General features: G+C 33.1%; 1 protein-coding gene across 11 annotated transcripts; it reads left to right on the top strand.

Moving 5' to 3' along the window:
• Positions 1-7,005: 7,005 nt before the first annotated feature.
• Positions 7,006-10,759, top strand: LOC140873576 (pentatricopeptide repeat-containing protein At2g37310). Of its 11 annotated transcripts, XM_073276749.1 has the most exons (6): positions 7,006-9,124; positions 9,202-9,278; positions 9,398-9,469; positions 9,593-9,900; positions 10,043-10,121; positions 10,319-10,758. In XM_073276749.1, exon 1 carries the CDS (start codon positions 7,072-7,074, stop codon positions 8,935-8,937), a length of 1,866 nt encoding a protein of 621 aa, XP_073132850.1. In that variant the 5' UTR covers positions 7,006-7,071; the 3' UTR covers positions 8,938-9,124; positions 9,202-9,278; positions 9,398-9,469; positions 9,593-9,900; positions 10,043-10,121; positions 10,319-10,758. The 11 variants fall into 11 exon arrangements, with proteins under 11 accessions (XP_073132850.1, XP_073132851.1, XP_073132848.1 ...); XM_073276750.1 differs by lacking the exon at positions 9,398-9,469; XM_073276747.1 differs by having other exon boundaries at positions 7,006-9,278.
• The last annotated feature ends 3,083 nt before the right edge of the window (positions 10,760-13,842 follow it).

The raw sequence follows: 13,842 nt of genomic DNA, 5'->3' as shown, positions 1-13,842 counted from the left end.
TAATTGAAACAGACGCCTCAGATGAATACCGGGGAGCATGTTTAAAAGCTTATACAGGAGAAAGAAATTTAGAAGAACTTACTAAAATAGCTACTAGGAATAATGAAGAATTATGTAATTATACATCAGGAACTTTTCAAGGTGCACAACTAAATTATCATTCAAATGAAAAAGAATTATTAGCTTTAATATATGCAATTAGAAATTATGAGATTTATCTTATTTCTAAACCGTTTTTAGTAAGAACGGATAATATGAATTTAACATATTTCAAGACAAAAAAAATATCAAGAAATGTAGGGAGAAATGCAGCAAGGTTAATTAGATGACAATTGGAATTAAACCATTATCAGTTCGAGATCCAGCATGTCAAAGGAACGGACAATTCATTACCCGACGCATTAACTAGAGAACTTCATACAAATTATACTATCTGTAGTACCAGAATAACAAAAGAGATCCTAAGTGATCCAGAAAATGGCTGCGAGTCATCCGAACATGCCTTAGAAAGTATGGGGAATATAAATTGATGAAATGAGATTTATATTCAAAAACATGAATTATTTTATGATTTTAAGTCATCCGAACATGTCTTAGAAAGCATGGAAAATATAAATTGATGAAATGAGATTTATATTCAGAAACATGAATTACTCTATGAGTAAAATAATCAATCTCATGAAGATTGGTTCAATTCTTGCAAAAGAATTCATAAATGCAATGATACGCATAAAAAAATAAAAAAAAAAACTATCCGAATTACTCACGGTAAAGAGTTAAATTTCTAACTATTATATATATATATATATATATATATATATATATATATATATTTATATATATATATGTTTCTTGTGCAGGATGGAGCAATTAGATCAATTAAAAGAACAATTGATTGGCATAGATGAAAAAATTCAGATTCTTCAACAAAGAAAAAAGAATATAAATGGAAAAATTCAGAGGATAAAAGAAAAGATGAAAACCTTGTCATCATCATCCTCACCAAGAACACCAATCAAGTTAGCAACTCCATTTGACAAAATAATGGAGATGAATGAAAAACAGTCAGTGGTCACAGCCAACACTGATAACAAAGAAAAAGAAAAAGGAAAAGAAAAAGAAAAGAAGAAAGAATCGGTGGTCACAGCCAACACCGAGAAAAATGAAAAAAAATAAAGGACGTTTAAAAGCGCCCTTGAAACAAGAGAAAGAAAGATGGTCAATCTGCGACCACAAAAACCAATTTTTGAAAAAACAAATTTTCCAGAAAAACTCAAAACTGAATTCTTTGAAAAACTAAACTATTTGAGAATAGCCAAACCATCTGCAGGATCTTGGCTACAAACTTGTGACACACAGAGCATATGAAGAGCAAGAACACTACAAGGTGCTCCATCGCATGAAGTCGTAAGATTCTTTTCAAATGGATTATTAAGCGGATTAGAAGTCAGTCCCAACAATCAAGAGATAGAACTATTTCCATATCAACTGAGAAATAGTATTATCCAGTTCAAGAAAGCAGTCTTCAAGGACGAACCAGTGTTAACATTAAGTATTCATTCAACCCTTCCAGATTGGGAAAATGACAAATTCTACCAACCGATGATATACATTCAATGTCGAAAAAATAAAGACAAGTTCTTATTTGAAGGATCAAATGAAGAGAAACCAGTAATGGATATCTCAACACTTCCTGAGGTAAGAATAAAGACATTGATTGACATGATCTCAAAGACAGGAAAGATTGATGGAAACTCAAAGGTTAAAATAAATTTTGCAACTAGTAAAATTTTATTAACCACTGGACACAAGGAGACAATCCAAAAGAAAGAACAAGCCATGTTAGCTCAATTCGAAACTCCAATCTATGAAGCAAGAGTTGACGTGACCCGAGAAACCCAACAAATGCTATGTCAAAGACTAAGAACAATGATTTTCACTCATAAATGTGGACATTGCCAACCCACTCAGACAGAAGAAGCATCTGTCAAAGAGGACAAACCAGCTGTCAAAGAAGACAAACCAATAAAGAAATGGTCCGAATGTACCAGTGATTCAGAAAGTGACACAATGTAAAAACAAATAAAATCGTGGACCACACCACATGTGAAAGGCATCCACTCAGATGTAAAATGAGCTGTTTTCCATTATGTAGTGTCGGATGGTCCCCCTCTTCCTTTATTTTACTACTGTATGCGTTTCTCCACGCCTATAAAAGGAGATGTTTGTGTTGTAAATAGATAAGTGAAGTTTGAGTATCTCTCTCTTCTTAAGTTTCTTACAATTTGGTTCATACAAGACGTATGAAAACTATCAGAAACTAAGAAACATAAAATCAGAAACAAAATTAAGCCTTATGGCTAATAACTAAAGAAGCAGGGCGTAAGGAGGATAAGGTTGGAAGCCAAACATTGAAGATTCATGGTTAGAGTAAACCTGGAAATCCATAAAGCAAGTACCAGTTGATCAAGTGATCGTTAAGGGAAAGCAAGTATTTGGGCTCTGCTCAAAACCAAGACTCATTCAATCAAGGTAACCTTCCCAAATCTCCTGCAGCCCTTAATTTAAAATAGTCAAAATACATTAATCATGTCATCATCCTTTATAAGAAATGGAAGATTAATAATAAAAAACTGGTTTGAAATAGAAGATGATCATGAATATGATACATTTCATGAATATCGTTTGAATACTTCTGATTTAACCATATTTGAATCAATTTATCAACTAAAATTTGTAATAATAACCTATGAATGGAACCAAATTAATCGGAAAATATTTATCTGTTATAAATGAATTAGATCTGTAAAACATCATAGATCTGTAAAATATGAATGAGAAATTCATAAGAATTCCGCAACCAAATGAGAAATTCATAGATCTGTAAAACATCATAGATCTGTAAAACATGAATGAGAAATTCATAAGAATTCCGCAACCTGGTATCAGAGCGGTTAAATAAAGCAGATAATTAATGCCTGGATTAACTTTAGATATTGAGATTAAAAATTTATTTGATAAAATAATCTTACTAAAAGATTTACGTCAAATAGATCAATTATGGAATAAAATAAAAGATCTCCAAACCTTTTATTTCAAAAATCATAAAAAAGAACATTTTTCAAGCAACTGGAAAATGATAATTCAAATTTCTGAAAACGATGAAATTGAAGACATAACAATATGTTATGAATAAGAACAAACTTTGTTATCGAAATCCGATCAACAAAAACAAAATAATAAAAGTAACAATTTTTACTAAATGGAAAATGTATGAAAATACAAAAATGAATATCTTTAATTTATATTCTCAAAATATAAATTTTGATATAAAAAATTGTGAAAACAATTTGAAACATCTTTAAAATTTTCAATCTTCAATTGATAGTTTCGAAGATTTTCAGAATTTATTAGAACAGATAGATTCAACAAAAAGGCTTTTAATAGCCTTAAAAAAATTAAGAAGTTCTATCATCTGTTAAAATGACAGAAGTAACAATTCCAAATCAAAATAGTCAGATTGATGAATCTGAAGAAAACCAAGAGTATAATTTGAATATTATATTTAATCAGAATAAGTTTGCTGAGATACAGAAAACAGGTTTTCTAATTCAAAAACAAATCTAATAGACCAACCAGGAATATTAAGCAAGATTTCAAATTTTATTAATCCCAGAAAAAATTTAATTTATTATTCGATTCGTACAAAAGAACGATCTTGTAAAATAAATAACGAATCAAGGTCTAATACTCTCAAGTTATTAACAACTCAAGATATTGATACCATCATGGCAAAAGCCAGTGAAAAAGAACGATCTGAACTGAAATATGTTCACATTGGAGGAATCGAAATAATAGTATCAGCTCACTACCGAGAAGGAATAGATACACCAATTGAAATCACAGTTCGTGACAAAAGGATACGTAATTTTGAGGATTCTATCCTTGGAAAAATTGAAAGAAACTTATGTTACAAAAAGATGAAATTTGTATTTATCCACAATACAATATATTTCTTTTTGATAAAAACATAAATAACGTTTTAACATTAGATTATTACTTTTATAGAAATAATATTATGTTAACAGAAAACCATCCGATCAATATAAACTATGTTGTCGGTTTAGCAATAAGTAATAATTCTCAAACATGAATAATTTCAACAAAACCAACTATTTCTGTTGAAAGAATGTTTGAAAATATTACAAGAATTGAACACCCTCGAAAAGTATTTATTGAAGAAATAAATCCCTATAAAAGATGGAGTTTAGATGACCTCCAATTCACAAAACAGTCTGTACCAAGAAGATCATTATCATTTGCTAAAAATGATGAAGATATTCTTGAAAAGATTGGAACCATGAATCAAAAGATTATTAAAATTAAACAAGCTATTGTTAATGAATCAACCTCATCGCAATGACGTCCTTAATAAAATTAGAAAAAGATTTAGGAGATTTAAAAAATAATATTAATAAGATCAATCTATCAATACAAGAATTAGAGAAGAATTTCAAAGAATATATTGATTTAGCAACGACTAGATTAATAATTGAACAGGAAAGACATAGTAATGAAATATTAAACTATCTTAAAGAAGTTCTTCCAATAGATAAAGGAAAAAGGAAAATGGAAGAAAAACCACCATTCAAAATTGAATCATGGTATAGAAATCCCCTTAGTTATTGCAAACATAAGTATGAAGATGTTTAGTGAAACAGACTCATCTGATTTTGAACAAAGAGGAGTAAATACAGAAAAATTATATCATTCACATCAGGAATCAGAACAATACAGAGATATGAATATTTCAGAATCAGAATCAGAATCTGAAGATGATTCTAGACCACGATTAAATCTAGCTACGAACGAATGTAGAAGGTAGTGGTGGAAGAGATGATGAAGAATTTAAATATAACAGAGACCAATACTCTGGATCTTATAAAGATGTTAGAGATATTCTTAGAGAATTAAAAATATCAGGATTTGTGAAACAGAATATCTTAGATTTAGGTTGTTCAACAGCCAAAGAAAGAAAATCAAAGATAGATCATTGGGTAAATGAACTATCAGTACAAATTCAATTAACACCATTATTAGACAAAAGTGAGAATATTCAAGTTTTAACTCATGGGATGATAAAAATGATACTGGTAGGAGCAGTAAGAACTTGGGCTGAAAACCTAGTAATTACTAATCTACCACAAGGAATGACAGGACATCGATATTTCGAACTATTTGTTGATGCCTCGTACCAAGAATTTTTAGGAGTTTCTAATAATGACGCTAATTTAGTAGCCAAAAATATAGAACAAAATAGAGCAATTTTTATTCTGGATAATATAAAATTATGTAATCTATGTCATCTAGAAGAATTTATATGTGATTATGAAACAAACTATTATCAGTTAATAAATGCTGATAAAAAAGAGCATTATAAATTAAGTATTTTTAATAAAATACCTAATATACCAATAAATAGTAAAGATGAATTCTTAACTAGTGCTTATGCCAAAACACTAGGAGGAGCTATTAAATTTATTAAAGACGTTATAACAAAGAAATGTCATGAAGTAACATTAAATAAAAGAATATCCAAATCTTACAAACAAAATAATAAACTTTGTTGTGACAAAATGGAATTCACAGTAAAAGAATACGGTTGTAAAACAAACATGTCACACAAACATTTAAAACGACAGAAACATAATAAATTAAATAAACCTTATAAATATTTTAATAAGAAATTTATTCCCTATAAGAAAAAGAAATTTAGAAGGAATTTCTTTAGAAAACCTTATAAAAGAAAATTTTATAAAAAATTTTATAATAAAAAACCACCTTGCCCAAAAGGTAAAGAAAAGAACTGCACATGTTGGTTGTGCAATGAAGAAGGTCATTATGCAAATGAATGTCCAAAACAAAACGAAAAGAAAAATAAAGTTAAACTTCTTGAAAAAATATATACTATTGGATTCTATCCAGTAGAAACAATTGAATTTTCATCCGACGATGAAAATATTTATTATCTTGATGAATCAAGTGAATCAGATTTTGAATCCGATTCCACATTTGATAATTCACGAAATAACAATGATTAAAATAAAGACAAAGGCATTTTCGGAAAGACAAATATATGGAGTAAATTGAAACTTATGTTTGATTTAGGGAGTTATCTACAAGTTGTCCTTCATTTAACTTATATATATATATCTTTATTTGGATATTTGTTAAAATTTTAACTTTAAAAATTTAGTTAAACCTATAAAGTTATGAATAGTAAATATATTACTATTTTATTTACTATATAAAATTAATATAATATTAATTTAATTAATCCGGTTCAACCGTCTTCGATTATGGATCCCATTATAAGAACATTGTTTATAACTAAAACCGTCAATTTGGGTTAGGCTCGCCGGTTTGGCCCGGCCCGCCACATAATTTAAGTGGGTTGAGTTGAAATTTTTTCAACCCAACAAAATGTGGGCCTAGATGGGCCAAACCGTCAAGGCCCGCGACCCGCGCGGATTGGCCCACCGCGGGCCTAGAGAATTAATAATTTATTTTTATTTTTATTGTGATATATGTATTTTTTTAATAAAAGTTGTGAATTTATTTTGTTTTAATTACTTTATATAAAATTTACATACATGAAATCAATAATTAAAATTTTTATTAATGTGTTTCTATTAATATTTATTTATGAAATGATATTTATAATTAATTATAATATTTTTTATTTATTTTTACTTGTCGTGGCGAACCCGCGGGCCGGTCCGCCTAACCCGCAATCCATATTGGGTTGAGTTGGGTTGAGTATTTCCAACCCGTCAGGATAATGGGTCGGTCCGCCATCAACCCGCCAAATGATAGGTTTTTGGTGAACCAGCCCGTCCGCCGCGGGTTGTCAAACTATATATAACACATTTGTGTTGGGGCCGGAGAAAAAGAGAGTTTTGTTATTTTCCTGTTGTACTGAACCATCTTCTTTCATCTCTAGAGCTTGACTGATATTTTAGAACAAATACCAAAAAACATAACATTTTCTGTGTTCACTTAATAATTTGAATGAAACACACAAGTAAATTGGCCGCTGTCGCAAACAGTTCCACCTGCCAACAACCCATTCAATCCCTCCTCCAGAGTAATGCCATCCCCATTGACTTCACACTCTACGGCCGCCTCATCCAACGCTGTACAGATCGCGGCCTTCACCGCCAAGCTAAGCAGCTGCAAGCCCGCCTTATTCTCTCCTCTGCCACCGCCGACAACTTCCTCGCCTCTAAATTCATCGCATTCTACTCTAAAGCAAATTACCTCTCTCGCGCCCGTCGAGTGTTCGACCTTATTCCCTCCAAAAATACGTTCGCGTTTAACGCCCTCCTCATCGCATACTGCTCACATCATCATCATGCTGAAACTTTGACTCAGTTTTTCTCACTTTTGTCGGGTCAAAATGTTTGTCGAGGTTTGGCCCATGTCGAACCCGATGCCTTTACAATGAGTTGTGTACTGAAGGCGATGTCAGAAGTGGTAGCGGATGAACCCCTTTTGACTAAGATGATTCACTGTTATGTTGTGAAGAAAGGGTTCTGCTCAGATTTTTTTGTAGGTAATGGGTTGATGACTTATTATTCTAGGTCTGATGATCTGTTGTCAGCAAGGGGATTGTTTGATGAAATGCCAGAGAAGGATTTGGTGTCTTGGAATGCAATGATTGCAGGATATTCTCAAGGTGGGTTTTACAAGGAATGCAAGGATTTGTATAAAGTAATGTTGGATTTGAAAGAGTTGAAGCCCGATGCTATTACAGTTATTAGCACTTTGCATGCCTGTGCGCAGTCTAATGATCTCATTTTTGGGATGGAAGTGCATCGTTACCTGATTGATAATAGGATTGAAATGGATCTCTCAGTTTGTAATGCAATTATGGCAGTTTATGCCAAATGTGGTAGCTTGGACTATGCTAAGGAACTTTTTGAGGAGATGAATGAAAAGGATGAAATAAGTTATTCCACTATTATATCTGGGTACATGGTTCATTGTCATGTCAATGAAGCTATGATGATTTTTATGAAAATAAAGAACCCAGCTCTGAGTACTTGGAATGCTGTAATCTCAGGTCAAGTTCAGAACAACAAGTATGACGAGGTTATAGACCTAGTTCGTAAAATGCAATTTCTCGGTTGTAAGCCTAACTGTGTGACACTTTCGAGTTTACTTCCAGCCATCCCTTATGTCTCGCATCTGAAAGGAGGAAAAGAGATACATGCTTACGCTATCAAAATCAGTTGTGATGAGAACATATACGTGGTAACTGCCCTCATCGATACATATGCCAAACTGGGTTTTCTCTGTGGCGCACAAAGGGTATTTGATCGTAGTGAAATTAGGAGTGTTATTGTTTGGACATCGATAATCTATGCGCATGCAACCCATGGAGATGCTTACCTGGCACTTAATCTATTTGATAAGATGTTGATGGGCAAGAACAAGCCAGACGAGGTCACATTTACTGCTGTATTGGCAGCTTGTGCTCGTGGTGGGCTACTCGATAAAGCTCAGGAAATATTTGATTCATTGCTGCCAAAATATGGGATTCAACCTTTGGTTAACCATTATGCTTGTGTGGTTGTATGTATGTGCCGAACAGGGAGGCTCTCTCAAGCGTTAAAATTTGTCGAGAAGATGCCAATTGAACCTAGTACCAAGGTATGGGGTGCGCTGTTTACTGGTGCTTCAGAATTTGGAGATGTTGAACTCGGGAAGTTTGTGTATAATCATTTAATTGAACTGGAGCCTGATGATCCGAGTAATTACATTATCATGGCAAATTTGTATTCAGAAGCTGGTAGGTGGGAAGAGGCTGAGAAGGTCAGAGAGACATTGAAGAACTTGGGGTTGAAAAAAGTTGCTGGTAGTAGCCGGGTGTAAACATATGGAGCTTTACAAAGATTTTGTATCTTTGATATTTACGGCGCCTGAAAGAAATTTATGAGCCTATTGAGATTCGAGAACTGGTTTTGGAGTTTTTGGTTGCTAGCAAAAATGGGAGGTTTCATAGTCTATGCCAATCAGATATTGAAAATTCGGATATCGGATAAGTACAATGGCAATTCAGGTGGTGCATCTCTATTGCTACAAGTATCAAAATGCGGGGTTTTTTTTTATATATCAAATTATTGTACTCTTCTGCAGCATTACACAACGAATCATTGGGGAGCAGAAGCTGTGAGATATTGAGAAACTATATGCAAATCTGAAATAGAAACTAGGTACTGATTATGTGAAATTATCTTCTAGTTCCATGGAAACTTAATTCAGCTACTAAATATTGGTTTGTATAGAAGATATAAGACAAATATGGGTTTTATCCTATGTGCTCTGTATCTAGCCTGGTTTTTACTTCTAGCTTCTGCATCCGAGGTTGGCAACCTATGGATGTTGGTTTGCTTCTTATCCCCAAGTAAGAAATCATTTGTTTTCCAAGCATTGTTCTTACCGGGGTTTTTTTTTTATTATCATGTTTTTGCGATGAAACAATGGCCCGTAGGTGCCTTTAAATTTATCTCGAATGATTCTGTTGAAGGTTTCTGAGCGTGTATACCTCATCTGGTGGTCATTGGTGGGAGGGTGAACTTTGCCAGACCTGCTGGCTGGTGGTAATCATGAGATGGTGGACTTGATGGAATCTCACTCATTGTTAGAAGCTTTGGCGATACTTTCCATGTTTTGTGTTGATGATTTTATGGGATTTGCAACAATTAACTCGGTGTTTAGTTCTCGAGGACCAAGTGTCATGCACCCCAGTACTTAAGTGTTGATCGCCTTGCTGTTTCTGGCAACCATTTCCGCAGAGTGTGTGATGTGGACTTAAAGAGAGACTATGCCTTTGTTGTATGTTCCGCCGCCCTCTTTCTTACTTTTAAAATTAGTAAATTCTATGTTTTTCATTTTGTGCATGACCAATTGGGCAGTTTTTCAACAGTGTCATATTGGTGTCCTAAGTTTGTTTTTGTGTCCATGCCATACTTTACAGGAATATAGTAATCCTCGGGATGCTGATGACACAATGTCACACCGTTGAATGGCTGGCAATAAAATTTTCAAGTGAGATAGTATGCACTAAAGAAACCTTTTACTCCCTTTCATTTAAGCTTTGTTGATTTGTTACTCTTGCATTCAAACAGCAATGACAACCTTTTTAAATTTATCAACAGATTCATGCATCGGGCTTTGATTTTCAATGATACTTGTCAAATATAGGGAATTACTTCGTGACATCATTTGCTATTTCTATTTTTGCTTATTTCAGCTTTGGATTTCCATGGTGGTGGTGCAGATGCCTCGGGAACCTTGAGGGTTTCGAGAATCTGCTGGCAGAGGTCCCACACCTGGGTCTGGACGCTGCTTCGACTGTGGCATCGATGGCCATTGGGCCCGAAATTGCACAGCTGGGGATCAGAAAATAAATTTCATCGCTGTGGTGAGCCGTGCGAGAGGTCATATAGAAAGAAACTACCAGAACAGTCCTAAAAAGCTGATGTACTTCTGTACGGAAAAAGCTGATTGATTGTTAAATGAACAATATGTTTGGGGAAAAGCTGATTGTACTTCTTTATTTCATCGCTGTGGTGAGCCGTGCGAGAGGTCATTTTGAGTCTGAATGATTGTTTGGGGAAAAAAGCTGATTGATTGTTAAATGAACAATATGTTCTCTGTTGATGTTAATGATTGGAAATTTTTTTACTATAACTTAATTCACTTATCTTTGATTGGTTGCTTTTGGTAAATATATTTGAGAAGCAGTACAGGGTCATGCTTGTTAGCCTACTCGTTGCTTGGTTGTTTTGGATTTCTTGTAGATTTTTTTATGTTACTTAAGTGGAAAGAAATGGTTTTCTCTTCCTTGGGGTTGGGCTGGAATTCTCAAGCATAAATTGGTTTTTGTGTCCTCTGCTTTATTCTCTGGAGTTTGGCTACTATCTTGTATGTTTATGAACTCTGCCACTTCAATGGGGATTTAGCATCACAATGTATGGTAAAATTTGAGTTGCCCAACAGCCTACCTTCTGCTCAATGGGGATTTAGCATGTCTTCTAGTCTTATTGTCAAGTAAAGATTTAAATTTTATTTGCACGTTACTACTTGTTGGCTATTTAAATTAGGAGTCGTACTTTATACCTTTAATCAAAATTATTATATGCATAGGTTGATTTATAATTTTTCTTTTGAGGTCACCTTTGGAAATCGATTATTTATTTATTTTGGTTTGAAATATAGTTTGAAAATGGAAAATCAAAACAATAGAAATAAAGTAGTCACATCAAATCTTACTTTGAGTAAGAATACAAGTAAAAATTCAAATAAAACAAATCAACAAAGTGAAGGACGTTCAAATGCAAGGTGGAATACATTTCTATCGCTGAAATTTGTTGATTTGTACGAGGAGGAAATTTTACTAGGCAATCGACCAAATAGTCACTTTAATGCGAATGGATCGAAAAATTTAATGAGAAAGTTTAATGAGGCTACTGGAAAAACATATGTGTACAAGCAACTTCGAAATCATTGGGATTACATGAAGAAAGATTGGTTATTATTCAAGAAGCTAATGCACATGGAAACTGGAGTTGGTTAGAATCCTACAAATAATTCACTAGATGCCTTTAGAAAAATTAGTGTAAGTTTTCCAACTTTATTTGTATAACATTGTTTATTTGATCGTTGAATCTTAGATTGCTATAATATAATTTATTATTGCAGGAAAATGAACAGTATGTCAAATTTAGAAATAAAGATTTATCACTCGTTTGGTTTCGATATGATAAGTTATTTCTGATGTTGCTGCAACGGGGGAAAAAGAAAGAGCTTCAACCCAACAACGTGTGCCTTGCGTTGGTGACAATGATGAGATTGTGAATGAAAATGATGATTTGCCTGATTTTGAAGAACTTGTTGAAATCGATGACAATGAATATAATGATATGGGAATGGAGAATGACACAAGATTTGAAAACAAAGAAACAAGTACTATGGGTAATGACATTGTGTTTCCATCTTTGTCATCGCTCAAACGAAAATTTAATAGTGAAGACAATAAGAAAAAGAAGAAAGTTTTTGGAACAGCCTTACTAAAGAAAGACATTCACTCTCTTTTGAAGTATCTGGAAAATAAGAGCATCACAAACAAAGAAAGATATTGAATCTTCAATGACGAAATTAAAGAATGTTCCTGAAATAGAACATAAAACTGAACTTTGGTATTATGCTTGTAACTTGTTGAGCAAAAAAGAAATGCGGGTGATTTTTCTCAATCAACCTGATGATGATTGTCGGTTGGCATGACTAAAGTATAACCATGACATGAGCAAAAAAAAAGATTGACTTTGATAGTGGTTTGTTTGCGCCTTTATTAGTGGTTTTGTCGTATCTTTAATATTCTTTTGTTTTTGTTTCTTTATTATTATTGTTTTGATTGTAAACATGATACAATATTTTGTTGATGTTGGACAATGTTTTCTCTTTTCACATCTTATACTTGTTTATATATATATATATATATATATATTTTTTTTCTTTTTTTGCATGACTTCAAAAGTTTAATGGAGCCTTGGGATGTTCAACATTGTGCTATAAATCCTTCAAATACATTTTGTTAGGAGGAACAAATTGAAGATGAAGATGGATTCCAAGACGATCCAGAATGGTTGATTGTAAGCAAAGTAACAACACTTAGCATTTTAAAGTATTTCGAAACTTATATTCATAAAGTTCCATGTCGCACATCTGACCGAACAGGTAATAAATTTGTAGAAGAAGTATTAAATGGGCATGAAATAAGGTGTTACCAAGCTTTTCGTCTGACAAAACCTGTATTCTTTGATTTATGTCATGAGTTGACCCAGAAATATGAATTGTATCCCACCTGGGGAATGTCGATCTACGAGGAAGTGGGAATTTTTTTGATGAGTACTTGTGCTCATGGTACAGATAATAAACTACTACAAGAGATATTTAATCATTCAGGCTAAATCATTTCAAGACATTTTCATAGAGTTCTGAAAGTTGTCGGTAAGCTAGTTGAAGATATAATTAAACATCATCCCGAGTATAATGAAGGCAAAGGATTCCATATGCCTCAACATCAACAATACAAGGCATTTTTCGACATATGTTATATTTATTTTGAATATCATAAACATCATATGTTCATGAATTAAAATTATTTATTAATGTGATATACTAAAGTGTTGATTTTAAATGATTAACAGGATTGAATTGGGGCAATTGATGGTACACATGTTAAGGCACGATTATCGCAAAAAAAAAAAAGCAATCCCATATATTGGACGCAAAGATTTTCCTACTCAAAATATTCTTGCAGTTGTAGATTTCAATATGTGTTTTACATTTGTGTGCAGGGCTGGATGGGAAGGAGCTGCTCATGATAATAGAATATTTGGAGAAGTTATTCGTAGGCCGGAACTTAATTTTCCTCAAGCTAAAGGACATAAGTATTACTTGATTGATGCTGGATATTCACATATGGCAGGATACATGGGTCCTTATAAAGATGAAAATATAAGGTACCATCTTGAAGACTTTCGCCGAGCTAGGACCTTGCATCTACGTGCACCAAGAAATTTGAAGGAAAAGTTCAAATTTTTCCACTCTTCATGCAGGAATAGTGTTGAACGTACATTTGGAGTTTGAAAAGCAAGAATGAATATTTTGGCTAATATGCCTTATTATCATATTGATACGCAAAGAGAAATTGTGCTCGCAATAATGGCAATTCACAACTACATAAGAAAGAAAAATGTTTCAGATGAGGCA

Source organism: Henckelia pumila, unplaced genomic scaffold, assembly GCF_033568475.1.
Source record: "Henckelia pumila isolate YLH828 unplaced genomic scaffold, ASM3356847v2 CTG_664:::fragment_4:::debris, whole genome shotgun sequence".
NCBI lineage: Eukaryota > Viridiplantae > Streptophyta > Magnoliopsida > Lamiales > Gesneriaceae > Henckelia > Henckelia pumila.
Note: the sequence above shows the minus strand (reverse complement) of the source record. Positions and strands in the feature narration are given on the sequence as shown.

What these genes read in the sequence shown, in the direction of transcription:
- LOC140873576 (XM_073276746.1), top strand. Translation starts at nt 7,072, where the DNA reads ATGAAACACACAAGTAAATTGGCCGCTGTCGCAAACAGTTCCACCTGC.